The sequence below is a fragment of the Emys orbicularis genome, chromosome 1, assembly GCF_028017835.1.
Source record: "Emys orbicularis isolate rEmyOrb1 chromosome 1, rEmyOrb1.hap1, whole genome shotgun sequence".
Classification (NCBI taxonomy): domain Eukaryota; kingdom Metazoa; phylum Chordata; order Testudines; family Emydidae; genus Emys; species Emys orbicularis.
The window spans coordinates 159673671-159698703 of NC_088683.1; the positions used below are offsets into that span (position 1 = coordinate 159673671).

Here is a 25033-nt window from a genome sequence, read left to right on the forward strand (position 1 = left end):
CGGGAACACAGAAAGTCAGCACCTGTGGTGGGAATTGTAACAGGATCCCAATCTCTAAACTCTCCTCCTCTGTTTTATAGGACTGGGGAGTTGACACCCTTCCAGGTTGCTAAGAATATTATCTCCTCGCTGGAGGACTGTGAGAAATCCAACCCCCCTCTCCGAGCAATCGTGCAGTGGGACCGGGCGCAGATACAGAAGGTATGTGTGCCTTTGGTGGGAGTAGGCTTCCTTCTCCCTAGAGTGATAGCAGCCAGTGATCACCTGAATGGGCACACTTTCCCTGCAGAAGAGGATATGAGCGACTAAGAGGCTCTTGCTCTGATCTGCTGCATAGATGTTCTCAGATCCTGGGATATGATTGCTGGAATGAAGTGTGCATATTTCACCCTTCTCCCCTGTTTTCCTCATTCCCTCCCCTCTCAGAGGGCCATAAATGACTCGATTTCACTTACTCCTGAGGGAGACTAATATTACAGGAGTTGCAGTTCCTACTGAATGTTGCTTAAACCAGGATGTGTTTCTCTGTGGTGTCCATACTATTCTCCCCACCCTGTGGCTCCTTTTGCTCCATGACCTCCGGACCTAGACATCATCGATCAGTAGCTTCTCTCCTCTCGCCCATGGTAAAAGGGCTCGGGCCCATCATGGGGAGATCTCTCTGGGTTGTATTTAGTTTGCAATATTGATCATGTATGTCTTCTCAGACCTATTCCATTGTCCAGCTAAGATAAAATCTTTCTCTCTTTCCAGATGGCTGAAGCCTCCACTACTCGTTACAGGAATAAATGCCCCCTTTCTCTTCTGGATGGAATCCCAGTCTGCTTGAAAGAAGAGATTAAAGTTGTGAGTTCCCTTCATGGTTGGAGTGTTGCATGGCCAGTTCAGGGTGTGTGAGATTATAAGCACTTGTTGTGTATCCTCCAGCTGAGGGACACTCAAAGGCACTTAAAAGCAGCTCATTTTAAAATATATAAAAGGAAATGTGTTACACAGGTTAATCACATATTTTTTTTTTTTTTTTTTTAAAGTAACTCACTGCTGCAGGTTGTGGTTAAGGCAAACATCTCGGTAAGATATTTGAAAAAAGGTGTAGACATTTATAGGAATAAGAGTAGAATCTGCAGTTACAGTAGCTAGACTAAACCAGTAAAACCAACCCTGAAATATGAGCATATAAAAAGCATATTCCATATCTGGTATTCGAATCGTAACTTCTAACAGCATTTAACCCATGAAACCCAGGAGGGGGCTGGAAGAGGAAAAGAGATACTTCTTATTCTGACAAAGCAGAAAGTCAGTAAACTTAGTCATAGAGTTGGAGGATGGGATATCCAAAAGTTCTCAGCGTTGGCCAGACTCTGGCAATTGGAGTCTTACCATTGACGTCGGGGGAGTGGAATTCGGACTCGAGTTCGTTGGAAAATGCTAGTTCACTGAAGCAAAATGTTTTGCCAGAAAACAAGTATGTTTCCATTGGAAATATTAACTGTTTGATTTTTAGGTTTTCTGATTCCAAGTAGCCTCCAGAGAGAACCGCAGCACAAGGAAGGCAGTACCCCGCCTGAGCAGTGAGGCTAAAAGCAGCCATTGTACTTGCCCAGCTCTAATTTCACCACAATGCCTTGAGCATCTGGGCCAGATGGGCACTGATTCCTCAGAGAATCCTGTTCTGCTGTTGTGGAGAAGAAGTTGCTGGATCTGACGTGTTCAGTACACCTAATGCACTCTTCTGTTTCTTACTAAGGTGCCTTATCACTTCCGAGCGGGAACAGCATACCTTGGGACAGAGCCAGAGACTGAAGATGCTACAGTGACTAGGAAGCTGCGGGAGGCTGGAGCAATCATTATCGGGGTCTCAAACATGCATGAACTAGGGACTGGAACCACTGGCTGTAACCCCAACAGGTAAACAAGTCACATACGCCCCGCTCCCCCCCCTTTTTGTCATTCAGGTAAATTTAAAAAACCCTCAGTCATGAAACTCAGCTGTTGAACATTCTCACATCTCACCTGCACAGTGGCAAGGAGAGCATCTTAGCCATGTGAAGGTTTGAGTGTCTGAGGGGTGGGGGTCTAAATCGAGGCACAGGATGCCTAGAGAGTAGCACAGTGCCTGGGGGACAGGTGGGTGAACTACGGCCCGCAGGACCGTCCTGCCCGGCCCCTGAGCTCCTGGCCCGGAAGGTTAGCCCCCGGACCCTCCCCCACTGTTCCCCCTCCCCTGCAGCCTCAGCTCGCTCCGCCGCCAGTGCAACACTCTGGGCGGCGGGGCTGCGAGCTCCTGGGGCAGCGCAGCTGCAGAGCCCAGCCTGACCCGGTCTCTGTGCTGTGCGGCGCGGCTGTAGCGCCACCAGCCACCGGTGCTCCAGGCAGCGCGGTAAGGGGGCAGGGAGCGGGGGGGGTTGGGTAAAGGGCAGGGGAGTTTGGAGTGGTGGTCAGGAGGCGGGGGTGTGGATAGGGGGTGGGGCGGTCAGAGGGTGGGGAACAGGGGGGTTGAATGGGGGCATGGGTCCGGGGGGGGCAGTCAGGAAGGAGGGGGGCGGTTGGATGGGGCGGCGAGGGCAGTCGGGGCAGGGGTTCTGGGGGCGGTCAGGGGACAGGGAGCGGGGGGGGTGGATGGGACAGGAGTCCCGGGGGTGGGCCGTCAGGGGGCAAGAAGTGTGTGTGGGGGCAGATAGGGGGTGGGGGACGGGCCATGCCCCCCTCCCCTAACCGGCCCTTCATACAATTTCCAAAACACGATGCGGCCCTCAGGCCAAAAAGTTTGCCCGCCCCTGCTTGCAGGGGGGAAAGTTAGGTTATTTCTGAGACATTATTTTGGTTCCTCCCCTGCCCTAAGGTGTGTCCAACCTTTTGAAAAGTCTACACTCTCATTTTATCTCCTTCAGATTCCATGGCACTGCTAGGAACCCATACAACCCCCAGCATTTCACTGGTGGCAGCTCCAGTGGATCGGCCGCTGCTGTGGCGGCAGGTGAGATGAACTGAACCCACCCAGGGGAAAAGGCCACTTCAGAATTTGCTGAAGATTTTGCAGAATTTGCAGAATTTGGGGAAGATTCTGGGGTGTGGCAGAAGTTTTGTGGGTGGGTGGAAAGAGACCAGCGATAGATGCACCCGGGGTGTTTTGGGAGCAGGGCAGAGAACAGAAGATGACCGAGTCCGAGGGGAGGGGCCTGGGATCATGAATAAGCCAGCTGGAGTAAATAGGCTTTCCATGCAGTGTTTTGTCTGGTGTAAAAGCTGGTTGTGGTTGGGCCTCTGTAAGGGGATTTGGAAGTCCGTGGGTATTGCCCTTTGTAGAGATGGGCGCTTCTGATGTAGCATATGCCAGCTCTTTCCTGTTAAAGATGCTGGGAAAATGGTGTGGGAAGGGCTGTATACAGTCTTTATGGTCCCATGCAAATACACATTTCTCTGTAGGTCTTTGCCCATTGGCTCTTGGCACTGACGGAGGCGGCTCTGTGAGGATTCCTGCTTCTTTCTGTGGCGTCGTGGGGCTGAAAGGTATTGCCCCTTTACCTGGCTGGGGATCCTGCATTTCCTGGGGGCTGGTGGACCCCACACAAAGGCCAATACCCTCCTGAGCATGAAACTGTTCCCCAGCCCTCTGCGGGGTTGGGATTATAGTGCCCGTTCAGCGTGTGGCTGTAACTAACTGTGACAAGGATTCGACTTGTGAGATCTGTTGTATTTGATTTGTGACTTTAAATTGTTGTTAGGGGACTTAGAGCTTGTGTGTCAATGCATCTTACGGATTTTAATTAAAATGAAAATAATCATTTGCAGCCAAACATGGAGACATTTACTGGGTTAGTTGGTACGTCCCTGACTCCAGATGACAATTGGGTCATTCTGTACTCCAGCCCCTCTTGTCGTCTAGCCCCGGCACAGCGACTTGCCCTGGCTGCAGGAGCAGGGATAAGTAGATGTCATTCTGAGCTGGAGAGTGGGGATTTGTTTTTTTGGAGGGGGAGGGGTTAGAAAGGAAGGAAGCCACAGCATGAGCCCCACTAGCTCTGGGTTCAGGGTCCAGAGGCATCTCTGACATGACATTGCTGCTAAGGGTTTGGAATGCACTCCATGAAAGTGGTCTCCCTCCAGCAAGTGTTGAATTTGCCCCTTCTTTCCTGTATTCCGCCAGGGAGGAGAGGACTAAGGGGGCAGAGAATCACCCAGTTGTAAATCCATGTTACCTCTGTTGGAGATCTTCTGCAAATCCCCAGGATTGATTTACAGCCTGTAAATAAATCTTCCCCAACCTAGGAATTCTGTAGTTTTGAATAAGGCGGTCACCCCAGCCCTGTATCTCAGGTTAGGGCGCCAGTTACCACTGGATTAGTAAACCCAAGTGAACTTGTAGACCTTTCTCGGGGGGCATGTGTAGTAGCTTATGGCCGACCTTCTCAGAAGTGGGGAGGGAATACTGCTAGTAGGAAGGCAGTGTTATTGGCCTCAATCCTACTGACCCCTATGCACATACTTAAAGTTAAGCACATGCATGAGTAGTCCTGTTGACCTCAGTGGGACTGCGTATGTGCTCAAATTTAAGCATGTGCTTCTTTGCAGAAGGACTTGGTTCCTAGTGTAAAGGTGGGGGTTAGTCACTTCTGCTCTGTAAAGGCTCCCCAAGGATCTAGAGCTTGGTTTCCAAAATGTTAGTCCTACTTCCCCCTGAGCACATTTGCTACTGGTGCCTCCCCTAAAGTAAATTCTTCCCTAAGTTTTTAAATTGGACTGGAGGCCAGACTTAGGAAAGCAGCCCTGCCATGGGCCCTCTGGGAGTGGCGGGATGGAACTTCATACTGTAGGTTTCTTCCATCTCTTGAATGTCTGTGCTGTAATCAATGCTAGCTTCTAGCTGAACCAAATCCTAAGCCAAAGATGCTCTTATTTCCCCCTCTCCCCACTCCTTGCCTTCTTTAGAATCTCCTCTCTAAAGGGTTCTGAACCTGATTGGCTTGATGAAGAGACCCAGTCTAGAGCCACTAGCTGTGTGGGATTGATGCCGTCTCACTCCAGGCACACAAGAGGATGAGGATTGAGGGTATTTAGCCTCATCCCCTTGTAGGTTAATACTAGAGATGGGCCTGAACCAAAACCCAGATCCCAAACAAGGATCTTTAGGAAGACTGGGTCTGCCGAGCACTGCTCTGTCTCCACTTAATACAGTTTGTTCCTCCATCTGATCTCTGTCTCTGTGTCTTGCTTGAAGGTACATTTGGGCTCATCAGTGGTCACGGCTGCCTTCCACTCTCCTACTCCACCGCCAGCCTTGGTAAGAGGGTTCTCGCGCCGCCGCTGTGACTTTCCTGTGCTTGCACATGTGTGAAGAGACACAGCGGTTGTAAGCCCCTGCGTGAGAGTGCGTGTCACTGGGAGTGGGTGTGTCCTGCTCACTCCTTGTCATGTTTGTAACCATTTCATTTAATCTGGACAGGCCCCATTTGTACGTCAGTGACAGATGCAGCCATTGCATACAGCATCCTAGCTGAGCCAGATCCACGGTACCCATATGGTGAGTGAGCCTCTGTCTCTCCATTATCCCCCCTCTCCCTGCCTGCCTCCCCTTGGTTACCCCATGCTAATGACTTGTTTGATATCTCGCTGTGGGTAGGTCCCTGCCTGACGGGGATCTTTTTGTTTGTCCCTTGCAGGACTACAGCAGCCAAAACCATCCCTATCTGAAATCCTCACTCCTGACCTCAAGGGCTTAAAATTGGGAGTGAACTGGACTTTTTTTAAGGTGCCTGTTGTCTCTTCTCTTCTTTATGGTGCACTGTCAGCTGTCAGTTCCTTCAATTCAGCCGTCCCCTCCTCTAGCCTGCCAGCTGAGGATTGATTGCAGAGGTCTTTCTCCTCGCTGCCCTTAGCACTACAACCTGGTCGGAAACTTCACAACGAAAATCTTTTTTGAGGGAAATTTTCCAGAAGAAAACCTTGATTAGGATGAAACTTTGCTGAAGCAGCATTTTGCACTGCAGCATTTTGTTTATTTTAAACAGTTTAGCTTAAAATACCATGGCAGAAATGGAAATATCAACATTAGGAAAGGAAGTATTTCGGTTTGCGTTGACCGCTTCTGAATTGACATTTTGTGAGAACGCTTCATTCTGTGAAAAACTTCAGTATTTCAACTTTTCACCCCAATTTGGGACAAAAACAAGTCTTGAAATATCAGGATTTCTCACAGGACGGAAATTCCGTTTTCCAGCCAGCTCTACCCTGTGCCCACTGCCTGTCTCTTGAAGACTGGGCTGGGGTTGCATTCCTTCCACCCAAGCCGACAGACGGGGGCTGTATGCTACTGGGCTTGATGCTGCAAGGGAGGGTTCATGTGCTGTGTTTGCTGTGCCATGGCTCTATTTCCCCCCCCCTCCAGAGCAGCAAAGGCAGGGCTGTGTGGTCTTGGAGCTGGGGCCCTAAAAATAGCCATGGTGTGGGATGTGTTGGATTTACGCCCAAGACTGTGTTTCAAGGAGGAGAGGAGCGTGTAGCCTTAATTTGGTGCTCAGGATGGTGGGGAGGCTGGTGTTGGGTTCAGCCTGGGGGAAGAGGGGATGACAATTGATAAAGGCCTTCAGTTAATTAATTTATTTTTCTGTCTTGTCTTTCAGGCTTGTGATGCAGAAATTTTGGCAGTCTGCCAAAAAGGTAGAGCAAGAGTTTCTCCATTTCTGATAGCTGCTCCCCCATGGCCCCATAAAAAGCTGCGGTAAAGGCTGGAAAGGCTCCAGCTGGTGGCCGCCTGCAGCCTTGTTAGTTTGGAGGAGAAGTGTGTTGAGTCTATTGGGGGCAGCTGACCAGAACTCCAACTGTATTTTGTTCTCTTGGCTCTCACCTGAGTGGTGCTTTCATTTGCGTAGCTCATGTTTGAGTTCTGGAATTGTAACCTTGGCTAACCTAGCTCCCGCTGGCTGGCTGCGTGACCACAGTGGCCATGGTGCCCTGAATAACCCTGATCTTGCTGGAGTTTTAAAGCTAAGTAGGTTCGGGCTTGTTTAGTTCAAATGGAAGCCTTGCCCACTCCCCCACCTTTGAATCTGGCTTTCTAGGCTTGTTGTTCCTTTGCTGTTGGATAACCCAGCCTGTGCGCCATCATATTTACAATATAAACTTACAAACTTGTCTTCGGAAAGCCTTTCTAGGTTTGCCTTGTCTGCTAGCCTAGTGTTAGTGCTCTGTTGGGTGGGAGATGTGGGCATGAGTCCTGCTCCCGTCAACCCACTATTTGGGGCTTCCTTGACTACAGCCAGATCAGCTGTGCTGCAGGGATACTGTCTTGGGGGGAGAGGGGTAGTCTTGTCAGAACTTGTCAATTAAGCAAGGATGGACCTTGTCAGTACTAGGAGGAGAGACCCATCTCCTCCAGAGTTTTTGTTGTTGTTCTGAGTGCATTTATCCTGTCTCTTCCCAACTCCTATTACTACTGTATATATAAATATTATTGCAGTGTCTCCCTGTGAATTTTTAATTGATTTCCCCCTTGCAGTCCTCAGGGCCCCCCTCTGCCTCACAATCAGCATTCAGCACTTGGATGCCAAGATGACAAACTCCTTAAAAATACCAGAGAGTTTTTGCTTAATTAAATGCAACATCAAGGTGGAGTTTTAGCTACCCAGAAATCAGGAAATTCAGAGCTATGTTTCCCACTGCAGTTTTAAGCCTGCTCCCTTTTGTGTAGCCTCGTGATGTCTTTCGCTGTCAGACATTGGGGGCAGATTGTGAGTGTATTAATTAAAATGCACACTGTGATGTGGTCTGAATGCATGAAGGACTCAAACTCCACCTATGCTACTACAGGTTGGAAAGCTGGTCAGATGTTATTTTAAATAATATTCACCAATTCATATTTGAATATGTGCACGCCAGTGAGGTGGGTAAGTTGCCTTATTCTCATTTTACAGATGGCAAAATCGAGGCTCAGATGGGTTGAGTGAATTGTCATGGTCCTGTAGCAAGTCTGCGGCAGTCAGGGACAGAGTTCATGAGTCCAGACTCCTCATTCCATTTCTGTAACCGATAGACATGCAACCACTTGGTGCCCCCCAATCCGCAGCATCGTGTTGATTTTGTCTTTGACTTCCATTTCATATTGTGCATTCTGAATGTTCGTTGGATGAGAGCCTCAGACTATAATTGATAACATTGATAGCGACCTCACACTAGTCTAGCATTGTTCATCCCAGCAGATCTGGAAGCACTTTGCAAAGTCAGGGAAGCATTATTATGCCCTTTTTACAGACTGGGTAACTGAGCTGCAAGCGACTTACCCACGATGTAGTAAGCCAGTGGCAGAGTTGAGAGCAGACCCGTGAGTACTCACCCCTGAGTCTGCTCTGTCATATGGGTAGCTGTGATCTAGTGGACAAAAGCCCTGCAGTTTTTTCTATAACTAGATGCGGCCAGGTGTGTTATTGCCCATGCGCTGTGTGATCATACGAGCAAAGAGCCTGTTGTCATGTGGTTGTGGGAACGCCTGCCTTTTGTAAGATTAAATCTCAGCCATCTCATTGTAGCCTTCTGAACACAAGGAACGCACTATTCCTTTTGCTCCTCCTGCTTCGTGCTCAGCTGTAGAGCACCTGCAGGCTTTAGGTGCCTCTGTGGTGGACGTGCCCCTGCCGGAGATGGAGGAGGTGCGGGTGGCGCATGTGATCTGCATTCTCAGCGAGATGAGGGATTTCCTGCAGCCCGACTTCAACACCCACTTCCAGCAAATGGTAAGTGGCAGATGCATGGATTGTTCGCATCAGCCTTGTGTCAAGCCATCTGTGTCAGTCACTGCTACACATGAGTGGATAGGCTCATGGTGTATGGGATCTGGGGCTTTCTCAGACTTTGCCCCGCACGGGAGTGCGCAGCCCTCACCCAAAGTTCCTTTGTGTTTCAGAATCTGGAGACGCGGCTCAACCTTGCTCTGGCTTCCCAGTTCACAGCCCTGGATTATATTAAGGTGAGGAGCGTGCTGTGGAAGAGGGGGAGGAAGCAGGCAAAGAAGAAGGCTTCTCCCAGCCTGGCGAGGTTGTGGGGAGGAGACAGCCCGCTTGGAAGCTCTCTGCACCCGGGTAGAGAGCCATGGAGAGATGTTACCCAGCAGTGCTGCTCTCTGCCTAAGAACCGATGCAAGCTTGGAGGGGCCCAGATGGGGAGGAGTCATTTGGTCTCATGCTCTTGCATTGAGTCTGATCAGTGAGTCTGTGGTGGTGCTGGCTCTTTATCAGGGAAGGAGGCTGTGACCCTCAGTGACAGGGGGATAGGCACCGCTAGAGGACTCTACGTTCTGTAAATTGATGCCTTGGTACATCCCACCTTTGCACTGATACCATCTCCTTCTCTTTGCAGGCAAATCGGCAGAGGACTCGGAGCATGAGCTTTTTGCGAGAGATCTTCACCAGCGTGAACTGTATCCTCACCCCAGGTATCTGCTCTGTGGGCTGAGCATGGGATTTACTGTGGCTTGGAGTGAGACTCTTGGCATAAATGTGCACATATGTATGATGCACTTGGCTTCCAGGGTTAATGTTTAATCCATTTGAACTTGCAAAATTATACCTTTTATAACTGCTGTGAGTCAAACGTCCTTACTTTGCTCTGCCCCAGCTCTAAGGAAATGTGACTTTAAAATTGCTCCTCTGTGTTCCCCAGGCCTGTTCCCTGTATGTTTCACAGTCAGAACTGCTCATTTTGCTGACTAAAATAGGAATTGTAACACTCCTGTTAACTGAGCTGTGCTGGCTCTGCAGGGCTAAAAGGGAGGGAGTGGGAATCTATTCTCTGCTGTGCATCATCAAGAAACTCCTTTTCTAGTTGCAAAGTTGTTCTTCCTGATGATGATGCACAAACCAAAAAGAACTTGGCTTGACTCCAGGGAGGAGTTAGAGCAAACGGGTGCCTTAAAGGAGGCATAAGGGGGCTGAATTGCCCCTGCAGGAGATGGTGATTGTTTGCCTGTTTCTCTCCTGCAGCCACCGCTTGCACTGCCCCAAGAATCCAGGACTCTGACCTCTTGACGGGGAACAACGACGTTCTAACAACACTTCAGAGCATGAGGTGAGAACTGTGCGGCAGTAAAATGTGTTTATGGTCAGGCTGTATGGAGAACCCTGGGGATGCTCACAGCTGTTCTGTCCCAGCCTCTGCCACCTGATCACTGGCTGTCGAGCAAGAGAGATCACAGCTGGTCCAGTTTCTGCCTCTCTACGTAGAAATGACTTCACTACAGTCCAACAGTGAGAGTGCAGGTGACTTTTCCCCACTCTCTTGCAGATACATGCAGCTTGGAAACTTCACAGGCATCCCGGGTCTGGTGGTGCCAGTCGGGTACACTGCCACTGGGCTTCCCATCAGCTTTCAGGTAAACACTTACCCCCTTGCTAATGCTAGTAGGAGAACTGCCCAGACCACACTGCTCTGCGGGTAGAAGGGTGTCTAGTGCTGGGTCTCCATAGCCAGCTTATGAAGTGGGTGGAATTTGGTGCTAAAAAGTGTAAGCTTCTGCTCTTCCTTGTCCACAGAGCTAATACAGAACTATGTTTTCTGGGTCATCAGGAGAATGTGAGTCCAGGGGCCAGCGGAAAACACTGGATCCCCTTCACTACCCCCATGTCCTCCTCAATTGTTCTCTTGGGGTCTGTCCCTCTTCCATTCCTGTTGCTTCCTCTCCCTTTGCTCTCTTGTTCCCACCTTCGTTGCTCCCTTTACTTGGCTCTAGCGCAGTGGGGTGCCCCAACTTATCCTGTCGTGACCCCCTCTTACCAGTAATGGATCTGTCCACGCTCCCCTCCATTACTGCACAGTCCGCTCAGCAGAGGAGCTTGGGCTGAAGGCAGGGATGGGGGAGGAACTGGGACTAGAGGTGGAGCTGGCCTGGGGACAGAGAGAGAATAAGGCCAGAGCTGCGGCTGGGGCCAGAGCTGCGGCTGGGTGGCGCTCCTTCACCACCACCTTGGAGGCTGGCCTGGGCCCCACCACGTGGCCCCCAAACGTTCCTCTCACCCAAGAGTTTGGGGACGACTGTTCTAGCACCTTCCCCACTGAAAGGAGCGACAGGTGTCTGGGGGATATATAGGGGTGCCCTTCTAAAACTTGACAAGGAAGGATGGTCCACTGATTAGGGCTCTAGCCTAGGGCTTGGGAGACCAGGGTTTAATTCCCCGCTGTGCCACAGACTTCCCGTGTGACCTTGGCAAGGTCCCTTAACCTCTCGATACCTCATGTCCCCATCTGTGGTGATGGTGTTAATAGCGCCACCCTAGCTCCCAGGGGTGTCAGGAGGATAAATACATTACAGAATGTGAGGTGCTCAAGTACTACAGTGATGGGGGCCGCATAAGTACCTTTGATAGATGGATTTGTGGCCATGCTCCCAAGAGACCTGCTGTGGATTCTATTTCTGTCGTCTTGGGTGGAGAGAGGGGGAAAAGACGGGGACAGGAGGGAGCAGAGATGGTTGTGTGCAAACAGAAACCTTTAGTCTCGGCATGAAGCTGTACAGGGTATGCCTCCCCATTCCACACGGTAGGGATTTGCCTCAGCAGAGCCGGGAGCAGCTCTGCATATTATTTACAGCACACGCCTGTTCCTCTCAATGGCCTGGGGGACGTCCAAAACTTGCAGGTAACCAGGTGTTGGGAGAAGCAGAAATGCTGTTAACTAACATAGGGCTAGCTGGAAGACACCCTGCACACTCAGGTAAGTAGGGATTTTGGGATCAAGGGAATTTGGATAACTGGAGTTATGCTGTGCTATTATTTGTACTGGAGTAGCACCTCGGCGCCCCTATCAGGAACCAGGACCCCATTGTGCGGGGCGCTGTACAAACACCGAACAGAAAGATGGTCCCTGCCCCAGAGAGCTGACTGTCATGCACTGGAACGCTCCTGAAAGCAGTGGGAACAGTGTCCCTTGGCATTAGCATGGGGGTCTGTAGACAGATCATCTGGCATCTTTCCAACTCATGCTGCTCAAAACAAGAAACTCATAGACTTTAAGGTCAGAAGGGACCATTATGATCATCTAGTCTGACCTCCTGCATGATGCAGGCCACAAAAGCTGACCCACCCACTCCTGGAATAATTCTCTCCCTTGACTCAGCTGTTGAAGTCCCCAAATTATGATTTAAAGACTTCAAGTCGCAGAGAATCCTCCAGCAAGCGACCCCTGCCCCATGCTGCGGAGGAAGGCGAAAAACCTCCAGGGCCTCTGCCAATCTACCCTGGAGGAAAATTCCTTCCTGACCCCAAATATGGCGATCAGCTGAACCCCGAGCATGTGGGCAAGATTCTCCAGCCAGACCCTCCGGAAAATGTTCTCTGTAGTAACTTTTAATATCCCATCATTGACCATTGTTACTAATTACCAGCAATGGCACGTTATTGACCTATTGACTAAAATCACGTTATCCCATCAAACCATCCCCTCCATAAACTTATCAAGCCTAATCTTAAAGCCAGAGAGGTCTTTCGCCCCCACTGTTTCCCTCGGAAGGCTGTTCCAGAACTTCACCCCTCTGATGGTTAGAAACCTTCGTCTAATTTCAAGCCTAAACTTCCCGACAGCCAGTTTATATCCATTTGTTCTCGTGTCCACATTAGTACTGAGCTGAAATAATTCCTCTCCCTCCCTGGTATTTATCCCTCTGATATATTTAAAGAGAGCAATCATATCCCCCCTCAGCCTCCTTTTGATTAGGGTAAACAAACCGAGCTCCTCGAGTCTCCTTTCATATGACAGGTTTTCCATTCCTCGGATCATCCTAGTGGCCCTTCTCTGTACCCGTTCCAGTTTGAGTTCATCCATTTTAAACATGGGAGACCAGAACTGCACACAGTACTCCAAATGAGGTCTCACCAGTGCCTTGTATAACGGAACCAGCACCTCCTTATCCCTACTAGAAATACCTCGCCTAATGCAGCCCAAGACCGCATTAGCTTTTTTCACGGCCACGTCACATTGCCGACTCATAGTCATCCTGCGATCAACCAGGACTTGAAGTCTTTAAATCATGATTTGGGGACTTCAGCAGCTGAGTCAAGGGAGAGAATTATTCCAGGAGTGGGTGGGTCAGCTTTTGTGGCCTGCATCATGCGGGAGGTCAGACTAGATGATCATAATGGTTCCTTCTGACCTTAAAGTCTATGAGTCTATGAGGACTCTGAGGTCCTTCTCCTCTTCCGTTACTTCCAACCAATGCGTCCCCAGCTTATAACTAAAACTGCTGGAGGCTTCAGCCTCATCGCAGTCAATGGTAGCCCGTTGCTTTGGCTGGCTGGATGTCTGTGACTACAGCTCCTCTTTCCCCACCTCCTGAGCCATCCATGTAAAAGGTCCTCAGGGGCTTCAGAGCCTCACACACGTGGGGGTGTGGGAATTCCTGCATCCCGAGGGAGGCCAAAAGCATGGGGGCAGCTAGGAAGACTACATGGTGCACAGAAACTGGGGCTAGGGAAGGGACAGTCTTTGGGAGGGAGCTGGATGGGGCCCTGTAATTTTTACCTCCAGTAGACCTCTGCAGCATGGAGGGCCAGCCCGGCAGCCACAAGCCTACTTTGCTCCAGGAACCACCCAGTTTCGTAGGAAGCCAGTCATCCCCCAGGAGAGGGCAGCGGTCCCTGTCTGTTCCAGCCTGTCCCTCCAGAAAGCTCTCCCACCTTGCTGGATTTCAATGCCCCTGTTTTGCTCCCCACGTGTCCCTGGTGGGGGTAGCCTTTCAGTGTTGGGCCCTGTGATTCCCAGGTGCCATCCAGCTGGGTGCTAGCTAGATTCCAGAGGGTGGCTTCAGCAGGATCCTGACCCCATTGCTGAGAGGGTTACAAGATCATTCATTGTGTCTCTGCTATTCCTGCTGGCGAAGCCGTCCCTCGGAGCTTTCTTACCAAGAGGTGCCCTAAAGCCCTGCGGGTGACGGTGACTGTCTTTTCCACTTGCAGGTCATGGCAAAGTGGTGGGATGAGGCGGTTCTTTTCCGGGTTGGCCTGAAGCTGGAGGAATTCCGTGACACGACCAGGAAGCCAGCCATTTATTACGACATCCTCGCATGACGGGAGTCCCAGAAAGGAGATGCTGTGATTTTTCTGGTCTGATCCGACTGAGCGTTACTGGGGAACGGAGTTACTGCTTTTAACATTGATCTCAGCGAGGGGTGGTGGCAGCAGCCGGGCTGTTTACATAGTGGAATAGTAGAGTTTGTTCTAGGATGATATTTGTTCCCATCCAGGGTCAATGCTGCCCTCAGGTGCAGGGGCTGTAAGAGGATACCAGTCTACGTATGGATGTGGGGCTAATGGATGGGTGCAGAAACACATTTATTTTTGTAGTTAGGTTCGGTTCGAGGTGTTACATGGATAGGACCAAACAGGAATGCTCTCAGGACGACCTCCTATACGTGGGCTGCACTAGTAAAAATCAGCTATGGGTGTACAGTTCCCCCAGCCTTCCATGGGAGGTGGGAGAACATCCCTGGCCAATGCAGCCTTGAGTAAATCCTTTTGCCCTAGTTACACTATAGAAAAGGGGAATGAAACACTGCACTTTCCTGGGTGTTGTGTTTTCTGTTTTGTTTGGGCAGGGGCGGCAGTATCCCTGCTGCAGCAGGAGAGTTTTTTCCACTCAGGATAATTTAAATGACCTGACTGCTCCTGGAGCCAAGTAGGTGGTGCATATAAAATGTCGTCACAGGACCAGTTTCTCTTGGAGTGTATGTGATAATAGAGAAACTAAACTCTGCAGGAACATAGGAAAATGAAGTCTTTTAAAGCTGCTTTTAGATTTCTCCTGCTTCCCTGTCTCTGCTGGCAGCATAACTTGGCATTTATTGTTAGTGTGGGTTTTCCCTGGGAAATGTTATGAACTGAGCCCTTCGTAGAGCCTGAGGGTGGGATGCACAGAACTGCAGAAGACCAACGAGCATGTTTAACTGCAGCACAGCAGTAGATAAGAGAAGGGATATAACGACCCAGCCCTTATGACCTAACAGCCAGCACCTCCTGCTAACACATTTGCTAGAGGAGCTGTCTAAGCACTGAAAGGGGAACTAAACTGTGGACCAAGGAGAGGGCAGCTGTCCCTGTCTAGGAGGGATTTTTACTAATCCACCCTCTCATATGTCCAAAAAGCACACAAAGTGAACCCTGTTTACCACAGCCAGTCACTGTTCTTGTTTCCATGAAGGAGCTAGGCCCTAAGGCCAGGCCCAGCTAAAGATCACAGCCTCGAGGAAAACCTCCTACCTTTAAGCTCTCATAGGCACCTACCTCTACCCCCTGGGATTGCTTGAGGCTTCTGCCTGCTCTTTCCTGCACTAGTGCATTCAGCTTAGTCACTTTATCAGAGCAAGAAAAGGCCTAGCACTAAACCTGAGTAGGTGGTAGGGCTTCCAGGTGAGAGACTAAAGAGATGAGGCTCCTTACGTATCCTCTTCAGTAACACACCTAACACAGATGCACTTAACAGGGAAACTTCTCGATTCATTCACTATATTCTTCCTGCTACACCCTCACTTCCAGAAGGTTTTAAATATAGAGTTGTTGCAGAAGCTGCTGCTGGGCCAGTGTAGGACAAGACCCATGCCCCCATTTCCCTGATTAGGAAAGGTGGAGCTTTCACTGCAGGAAAAAAGGGAAGTTTTTTTTTTTTTTTTTTAAACCCCTCTCAATCCATTTTCATTTTCTAAATGGACCTGACCTTACCCTGAGGATGGTTTCATGACATTCAAATGGAAAAGCACCACACTGGACCCTACTGTCTCATCTACCTTCAGTTCCTGCTGGGAAACATCAGCAGCCACTGCTAATTGCTAGCATCGTTGGCAGTTAGAGATAGTGAAACTGTTGGGTCTCTCTGAATGTTTTTCAGTTCCTCTTTGCTTAGCTAGGTTGTTACAGTAATGAGAACTAGGCTCTGGTATCTTCCTGAGAAGAGCAACTGCCATATCACTGATAAACAAATACTTTTCCAACTGTAACCTTAATTCTAGTTTGGCACACTTCTGTGGAGGGGCTACAAGTGTATGTGTATTGCCTAAAGGCACTGGGAGACTTTACCAGAATGTCCTGCATTGGGATGGTTATGGATGATGTATTTTCACTCAAATAAACAAGTTCTCTCTTTCTCTGCTAAGTCTGCTCTTTGTAGGTGACTGAGGGTCTCTATTTGCAGTGGTGACCTCAAAAGGTTGCTGTGAAGAGGGCCAGGGGGTGCTGGAAACAGATTTGCTCTGATTCAAATTTATGTAAAGTATGTCCTGATATGCCTTTAGAAGGTTCCCATCACTGGGGTGTTATAAGCTGTCGGTGGGGTGGGGGGGAACCTAAACTGCTTCAAGTCCACTCCAGTACCATTGGAGTTCAAGACCTGGTTTGAGTTTGGCCCATTCTCTAAACCAGGGGAACTCCTCTTCTGCTCTGAAGAGAAGAATCAAACCCCTCCAGGTGGAAGGGCTCACATCCCCTTAGCCTCTGGAAGAAAATCAATGGGCAGGGTGTCTCCCAGCGAGCCCTATGTTAGTTAACAGCATTTCTGAGTGAGGGCTAGATCCACAAACTGATTTAGATGCTTAACTGCCACTTTAGGTACATAAAATCCAAAATGTAGATCCTCAAAACCCTCACTCAGCTACCTCCTAATCTTGTAGGTGGCCAGATTCCCCTGGCATCTAAAAATCTGTGGCTGAGCATGTGCACAGCTTCCTCAAGCCAGGCCCCAGAGCCCCAGGAAGATCCTCAAACCAGGCATTACCCCACTTGGCTTGATTGCGGGGCCTGAAATGGTAGGTGGTCAGGAACAGGGTCTTGAACTTGGGCCTCCCGTGTCCTAGAGGAGTGCTCTAACGTACTGATAGGCTTGGGAGGATTAGACTTTTATTGGTAAATGTCGATTTCACCAACACACACACACAGACTGATGGAAAAAATACTTCCAGTAATAACTAATTTATAGATAGGCAAAGTAAGAAAAATCTCTTGACTTTAGGAGTTTGATTGAAGGCTATTTACTCTATTTTGATAGGTGGTGTTGACAATTTGTGTGAACAGCTAAAGCTTCAACTTTCTGAATCAACAGCAACTCTTATTAAATAATTGTCTGACACCCCCCTAATTTTGCACAACTCTGAAAATGTAAATAGATAAAAATGCTTAAAAACAAATATTGTTATTATCCAGTGAAATTGTAAAAAGAAAAATCCAATGCTGCCAAGCCTACTTGCTAAGCACTAGAGTCACTCATTCTCTGGCCTTAGTGACCATTCCATTATTTGTACAAAGTGGTAGGGAGCGTGACAAGAGATCTACAGCATAATATCCCAGAACTCAGGGGTCAGAGCACTTATGAGAGATGCGAGTTCAAATCCCTGCTCCCCATCAGGCACAGGGAGATCCTGAACCTGGGTCTCCCGCATCCCAGCTGAGTGCTCTTACCCCAGGGCTAATACGGTACCACTATCACTGTTTTTTGTGATGAGCCAGACACCTAACTAAAGGAGAAGGGTCATGATGAGAGGGAGGTGCTTCCCTCCAAACTAGAACTAGATGCTCATGTCCCTTTGTGAAGGCTCCCGTTTCAGCTTGCTGCCTCTCATGAATCCCATTCTTGGGTACCTAACGCAGGGCTGTGGAGTCTACTAGGCAGGCACCCGAGCACCTGTTAGGTAGTGCAATGCTGAATCTAAGTTCCTTTGTGGATTTAGCCCTGGCACTGACCTGCTAGAGCAGCAAAATGCTTTTCCTCTCTGTCACCAGAGGGACATGCATGTCCCAGAGCAGCATGTGTCTGGGCACAAGGCTCTTGGTACTAAGCAGTCAGAGGAAATCCTCTGGAAATCCCCTAGTTTTAGTTCCCTTTGTTGATTAGTCTCCACCATTGGGTTTGTTCACACTCCCACGGTAGGAGACAAGTTCTCTACCTGGTAACAGACTCCTCCTGCCCTCTCCCCCTGCTCCCCAAGAGAGGGCTTAAGAGACAGTGGCAGTGCGATTGTGTGAGCAAAGCAGACACAGTGACCACACGCACAAGCCTGTTGCTTCACATAACTGTATGTATGGATATAGATATACGGTATATACACACTGATTTTATAGATATATATATATAAAATAACACCTTGTTTATAAAGCGACATTTAATTGCCACTTGCCCCCTTCCCACCCCACAAAACAATAGTATACAAAATATAAAATATCTTAAATATTTATAAACAGCGCAAGAAAAAAATAGAACTGTACGAAAATAGTTTTTCTGAGGTTCCCTCCCTCCCCCCCCCCACCCCTTGGTGCGTTTGGCAGGTTAATGTGCCTTGAGTCCGTAGCTGTTGAGGGGGTAAGAGTAGGCCCTGCCCAATACTATCCGGTCCCGAAGGAGCTTAAATAAGACGTAGTAGTTGCAGAAGAGGATGAGGGCCATGGAGAGGGTGTGGTTCCACTTCTCCGAGCGCAGCAGGGAGTACAGCTGGTAGCAGACGACGCTGCCTTCGATGAGGATAAGCAGGTTGAGCAGCCGTAATGGACGGTGAAAGAGGAACTGCAGGGGGGGGAAAAATCTGCATATTTGTGGTTTGCTCTGGTAAAGAAGCTGACAGAGTATTTTTGTAGCGGTTGTAGGGCCTGGGGCATTGGGGTAAATACTCTGTAATGTCCAGATCAGCTGCTAGCCAAGAAAAATGCTCTCGCAATGTGGATTCCCTGCTTTGTAATGCGTTACTGTGCTGGAGAATGGCTAATGGCATATGCTGCTGCTGTGGACTTGAAAGTGCTTTCAAGTTAGCTGAGCGCTGTGAGTAGAAAGCCCCTCTGCCCAGAACCAGCAGAAGGAGATTACCCAGGGCTGAAATCCCTTCCCCTTCCAACCCTGACTGACAGGAGAGTTCGCTCTCTGTGGCTCATTCAATCGTTGGCCTTTTTGCTGTGACTGCCAACAAGAGTGCCCATTTGGGACACAGCCACTTCACCCCTAGGAGCTGAACTGAGATTCACCCGTGTGTTAAACACGGGCCCCAAACAGGTGCATGTTAACCTAGGTGCACACTGCAACAGACAATACTGGCTCCATCTCTCCCTCCCACTCTGCTGAACTGCCAGGCCCTCAAAGTACCAGAGCAACTTTGAATTTCAATTCTTTTGCCATTTTCGGCTGTCAGGGCAGCAGCAGCTGGCACCAGGCCACATCTAGAATTAAACGTTTGCAAAACTACAGGGGGCACATATGTTTAAAACAAAACTACTTGAACCGAGAGAAAAGAAAATAAAGGGGACCTATAATTAGGAAAGAAAGCCAGGCCTTCTGGGGACTCAAACTAAAAGCAGTCCAACCACCTTAAATCTTATTCTTTGCTAGTCACTAACCTGCAGTTGTTTCAGTAAGAGGTTTAGCACCAAGAGTGCAACAAATCTATAAAGTATGTGTTTATGGCAGAAGTGGAGCTCTGTATCTAGTGCCAGTTTGCAGTGCACACTAGAAAACTTTAGAGGGCCCCGAGGGAAAGAGCAGGAAATTAAGAAAAGGGTGGGACCAGGCCCTGGCTTTGCTGGATTAAAGAATCCAGTTTATTCCTTCTGCCTGACTTTCAATTCAGACTCATCTCAACCTGCGCTGCTGCAGCGGTGCTCAACCCCGCCTCCCACTCCCAGAATAACACATCAGGAGAAGAGATACTTGCATAAAAGCGGGCGTGGGAGACGTCTGAAGGCACTGCTACATTGTAAGGCCCTACTGCCTTGTACAGGCATCGACTGTGTCGCACCAGCACGCCCTGTGGCCAGATCGTACTTTCTGACCAGCTGAGGAGAAAAAGAAAGAGACCTGCCATTAGCCTAAAGGAGGCAGCGGGTGGGGGGGGGGGGGGAGGAGGAGGAGAGGTGAGTGTGTGTTGCCTAGATCAGCTCAAGAGCTCATGTCTCATGAGAGAATTTCAGTGCACCTGCCAAAAGCAGGGATGTATCATTATTCCTATCAGGGAAACAGAGACATGGAGTGGTGACAAGATCACAGAGGGAGTCTAATATGAAGTCAGGAATAAGACCAAGCAGAGCCCCATTAATAAGGATAAGATGTCACGGAGGTCATGGATTCTGTGACTTCCAGAGACCTCCATGACATTTTCCACCTCAGCCCCGGGGCAGCAGGGCCGGAGCTCCCAGCCTTTAGGGGACCCCCACCAGCTCCCAGTCACCGGTCCCACAGCTCCAAGCCGTCACAGGCAGCGAGGGGACCCTGGATCCCCGAGCGAGCGGGTGCTGGACCTCCCCACAGCAGGTCTTGGGCTCTCATCCTCCTCCCCAGAATTCAGTCATCCCCTGTCAGCCCTCCCCCCACATTATTTTTACTAAAAGTCAGACAGGTCATGGGCTTCCATGGATGTACTGCCCACAACCTGTCTGTGACTTTTTCTAAAACGTGACAAAATCTTAACCTTACCCATTACCACAAGGCCCAAATGGCTCCCACCACAAGAACCAAGAGCACTCTGTATTAGTGTCAGTGGGGCTGTTCGGAAAACATCCCACCACCCGGTGTGAACTAACTGCTCCAGGTGGTGGCAAGCGCGTGAGAGAGTCTCCCAAGGGAACAAGAGCCAGCGCTGCTAGGACACTGCCATGAGGAAGCTGACAGTGCTCAGGGGTGGGCAGTGCTGGCCCTGGCAGCACGGACAGAGCAGAACAGCCATGACCTTTCCATCTAATACTAGGAGGAACGGAGAAGCTTCCTCACTGTAAACCCAGCAGGCAAAGAACAGCCACATCTTAGAATGCCCTTGTTTAATGGGGAGAGCGCACTGACCCCTCCCAGCCTGCACTTACATGTGCTGTGGGGCATTGCTGTATGAGCCGTGTTCTAGCTTCTGCCACTTGCCCAGGTGGGCGGCCGATCTGTGCAGCAGGTCGCAGTACTTGGGGGGCAGCAGCTGCGTGGTGAGCATAACGAAGGCGTTGATCCACACCATGATGAGGTGCTCGCAGGACCAGCGCATGTCGTAGTATTGGGTGCTCTGCAAGAGACCGGATGGGAAGTTAGCACCACTGGCATGTCCCAGCAGAGAGCACAGGGGGGTGCTGTGTGCAACCAGCAGACCAGCTCCAGACTTCACAGGCATGCACTGCCAGGCCAGTGAGTTCGGAGGGTTACCACCTAGGAGACACCTCAGAGTTCCTTCTCCTGGGCCTAGAGGAGAATGGGCAGGGGATGATGCAGCCTGTGATGTACCTGTGCATCTCCTCTCCCAGCAGCTGATACCAGAAGGGTAGCTGAGCCATGGAGTGTACATGGACCAGGGTCGCGCCATGGACTGTGAAGCCCTTTCCCTTCATTGCAGCAGATTAATGATCAGACAATCTTAACAAGCTCCTGTCACACAACAATGGACAACAGAAACTGGGTTGGCTGTGGAAGTCTCTGATTTCTTAGTTAATAGACACTGAACCTGGCACAATTTAGAGAACCAAAACACAGCCCCGGCACCAACACCTCAGGTCTTTGGCTCAGGTCCAGACTTCCCTGCTGGCCCTGTTCTACGACAGGCCGAACCAAACCCCAGATCCGAACACGCACACCCCAACCTTTGGCAAAACTTGGGAGGTGAACATGGCAGCTGGTGCCCACTTGTGGCATGACCACAGTTATCTGTCGGTCTGGGGAAGAATGGGGGTTAGTAAACGGGGAGGGGACCACGGGTGCATCACATGTATGGCAATACCTATCCGCCAACCAGGAGCGGTACTAGTGCATTCCAGATGCAGCCACACTCCACCATCCAGGCTGCCAAAGGGGAGACAGAGAAAAGGGGATTAACCAGTAATCTGGCACGTCAACGATTTCGTGCAAAACTGAGGTGGCAGCAGCGACGGGGGGAAATAGGGGAGAGAGCGCCGGAGCTGGACAACAGCTACCTTCACGAAGCACAGCGGCAGGAAGGCCACGTAGTAGGCACTGAAGAGGGAGTTGAAGAGAACCTCCTTGATCCTGCGGTTGAAGTCCGCTTTCAGGCACTCCACCTCATTGCGGATGAGGTCCGGGGAGAGGGGGCAACTGTGGGTTGGGATGGCCGTAGGGTTATTGAACTGTTCTTTCAGGGACTCCCGCAGGAGTGAGAGGAAGTCTTTGGGTTTGACCAGGCTGCCAACGCCTGAGGTCCCGTCATCCACCATCTGATCCTGCACCAGGTAGCTGCAGTCCGTTGGGAGGGGCTGCGCTCTGCTGTCTTGGTGGAAGCAGCACAGGGGAACGTAGACACCGAACCTGTGGGAAAGGAGGGTGAGACGGCTGCTGTCCACACGTGAGACCAAATGCCATCACTGAGCAGACACAAGCATGCTCCAGGGAGAAACCCCATGGAAGCCAGTGCTGTCTGGTACTCAGAGCCCAATGGTCTCCTCCCTTCAACTTGTAAGGTACGGAGCCTCTGCGTGGCACAGAGTTCTCTCTAAAATTCTTGGCTAGGAGACCTGTGAGCCCACCCACAGGCTTCAGAGGTTCAATAAACCCACTTACTACTAACAGTACATCCACCACTTCTCTCTATGGCTCCAGGGCTAATGGCTCCCCTCTCCTTCAGACCCCTCCCTCCCCCACTCCTACTCAATTGGGGCTCAGAAGCCAGGAGCTCCTCTATCCACACACCCCTCCAACGTGGGTCACAGGTCAGCAGCTCTTCTCCATGCAACATTCCTAACATGGCTGCGGCCACGCATCGCCCACCTCCACCAGGGCTCATGGCCCCATCCTTTCCCCAAGATAAGGGCAATACTCACGGGTAGCCCAAGAAGAGGAGGTTGAGCACAGAATGGCTGCGGAAGAGATTGACCAGAGTCCAGCAGAGCACCCAACCGCACAGCGTGAGCAGCACCAGGCGCGCCATAATCAGTGCCAGGTAGTGAATCACTGACGTTGCGCCCACCTGAGAGGCCTGCATATTCAAAACCCAGAAAAAAGAATTACCTAGTGCCATGGTATGACTATGTGGCAGGCACTTGAGGGGAAGAAAGAGGGTCAGCAGGATTCCAGCAGGAGGTGGAGTGACTGCTGCCCTCTTCCTCAGGAACAGAGATCTCCTCACATCACTGATGGTATGGGGTGTTGGGAGGTAGCTCTTATATCTCATTCTTTGGGACAATCCAAAATATTAGTGACTATTTAGAGCTCAGCCTGAACCCACTTTAAGTGACAGGCCAGCACGTTCCTGCAGCCCGCAGTTTCCCACAGCTCCCATTGGCCAGGAACGGCGAACCACGGCCACTGGGCGCTGCAGGGGGCCGTGCCTGCTGACGGTCAACGTAAACAAAATGTCTCGTGGCCCGCCAGCGGATTACCTTGATGGGCTACGTGCTGAAGGTTTACGACCCCTGTGCTACGTTATTCCTAGAATAGGGCCTTTTAAAGTTGAACCGCAAAGTAGGAAACAAGTATTTTGTTAGCCCTTTATTGCTCCATGATGATGAGACACATGTTGAGTTTTGAACATTCTCTCCCCCAACTCCAGCAAATTTACAGGCTGCAGTCTTGCAAGGAGAAGATAAGGTTGCAATAAGGGAATTATTTGTGGTCTCCAAAGAAGTCAGGGCAGATTATATTAAGAAAAATTTCTTAGGAGTCAGCAATTGAGCAGGCAATATAAGAGATGCCTCAGCAAGGGGTTTCAAGGCCCCATCATCATAGAAATCCAAGAACGGTCTAGGGGAGGTATTACTGAGGACGATATTCTAAGTGGAAATGATAGAACTCAGAGACGGAGAAGAGCTTTTGAGGTCCCACTTAATCCAGTCACCTGCTGAGCAGGGCAGGATTGCTCCCTAGTATACGTTCTCCAGTGCTCTGTCTGTCCCAGCTTTAACTATCCCAGTGGCTAGAGCTTCCAGCACTTGTCTTTTCACTTGCAAAACTGTTGGCGGCCCAAGTGATCTTTCCTAGCCCAAACTTGGACCACTTCTGCCCTCAAATACACAGACACAATTCTCAGTGAAATCAAAGAATGTTGTGCTCCTGGGAGGCCTATGAAAAGCAACCAGAGCTGAAGAAGAGCAGGTCTACCAGCTACGCACGCTTCCTATTTCACTAACTTCTCAGCCTTTATTTTATACCCGACTCAGAGTTAGCCATGACCTTGAACTCCCTCGAATCTCTGACATTTCCCTTGTTTGGAAATCTCCTATTTTCCCCTCTAGAACATCATCAGAATTTAGCCTTGGTTGAACAACCTATTCTCTCCTTCACTGCCTCCTGACTCAACTATTGCAATCCCCTTCGCTGCTCCTCCCAAATGCCTGCAGCCAGATGACTCCCACAGAGGAAGTGAGACCATTTCACCTCCTCCCAGTTCTCAAAGAGAGAACAAAAAGGCCAGGATGCTCCTGAATGCTACAGGGCAGGTGGGAGCCAGGGAGCAGAGCACAGCCCAGAAGTAAAGGGGGAGTTCCATGGGCACCATCGAAGCAGCGTGCTCAGCCCTTCACACCCGTAGTGTTCCTCCCCACACATGAATTCACTCAGCTCACTAAAGACCTCTCTACGACCAGTATCTAGATGTGGTAGAGGAAGCAACTGCAGACTGTTACCTCGGAGATGAGGGCCCACACCAGCCTCCGTGCCAGCATCACCGTGATGAACACCGCCAGGTGGTAATCAATGAGGTGAAAATTCTAAAGGAGGAAAAGGAAAAGGTTTACACCAGGAGAAGGCACCAGTGAAACCTACCTGGCGGGGGTAGGGCTGCTCGGCTGGCTGGAGGGGGAGAACTAAGAGCTCTGATGAGCAAGCACCAAGTCTGCCAGTTGTGGGGGAAGAGAAGCTAACAAATTCATTACACTGAAGTCCCCTGGGGAGTGAGGAAGCAAGACATTCACTATACACAGGTCCTGCCTCCCTTAACAACTATAGCTTAGAAAGGAAACCCTGAGCCAAAGATAGATCTATAGTCAGTAGCATCTTGAGGAGAACTGCGCACAAATTCTCTTGGAAAGGTAAGATTACCAACCAGAAACAGGGTTTCCAAAATGCCGTTCCCAGAATTCTGCAAGGCAGCCTGCCTTGTTCTTTAGGCAGCAAT

General features: G+C 50.1%; 2 protein-coding genes across 2 annotated transcripts in view; one reads left to right on the forward strand and one right to left on the reverse strand.

The window, feature by feature from the left end:
* Positions 1-16112, forward strand: part of LOC135885282 (uncharacterized) — a 34798-nt gene extending 18686 nt beyond the window's left edge. The window contains exons 6-20 of the mRNA XM_065412930.1: positions 81-201; positions 754-846; positions 1748-1908; positions 2892-2977; positions 3427-3510; positions 5219-5281; positions 5444-5521; positions 5661-5749; positions 6621-6657; positions 8578-8726; positions 8897-8959; positions 9349-9424; positions 9972-10056; positions 10273-10360; positions 13935-16112. Coding sequence (XP_065269002.1) covers positions 81-201; positions 754-846; positions 1748-1908; positions 2892-2977; positions 3427-3510; positions 5219-5281; positions 5444-5521; positions 5661-5749; positions 6621-6657; positions 8578-8726; positions 8897-8959; positions 9349-9424; positions 9972-10056; positions 10273-10360; positions 13935-14045 — 1384 coding nt within the window. The 3' untranslated portion in view covers positions 14046-16112. The remainder of the gene's footprint in view (positions 1-80; positions 202-753; positions 847-1747; positions 1909-2891; positions 2978-3426; positions 3511-5218; positions 5282-5443; positions 5522-5660; positions 5750-6620; positions 6658-8577; positions 8727-8896; positions 8960-9348; positions 9425-9971; positions 10057-10272; positions 10361-13934) is intronic.
* A 1915-nt stretch (positions 16113-18027) lies between these two features.
* Positions 18028-25033, reverse strand: part of TMEM39A (transmembrane protein 39A) — a 28750-nt gene continuing 21744 nt past the window's right edge. The window contains exons 4-9 of the mRNA XM_065413699.1: positions 24543-24626; positions 22743-22897; positions 21882-22230; positions 20796-20983; positions 19655-19775; positions 18028-18519 (exon numbers count right to left, since the gene is read on the reverse strand). Coding sequence (XP_065269771.1) covers positions 18286-18519; positions 19655-19775; positions 20796-20983; positions 21882-22230; positions 22743-22897; positions 24543-24626 — 1131 coding nt within the window. The 3' untranslated portion in view covers positions 18028-18285. The remainder of the gene's footprint in view (positions 18520-19654; positions 19776-20795; positions 20984-21881; positions 22231-22742; positions 22898-24542; positions 24627-25033) is intronic.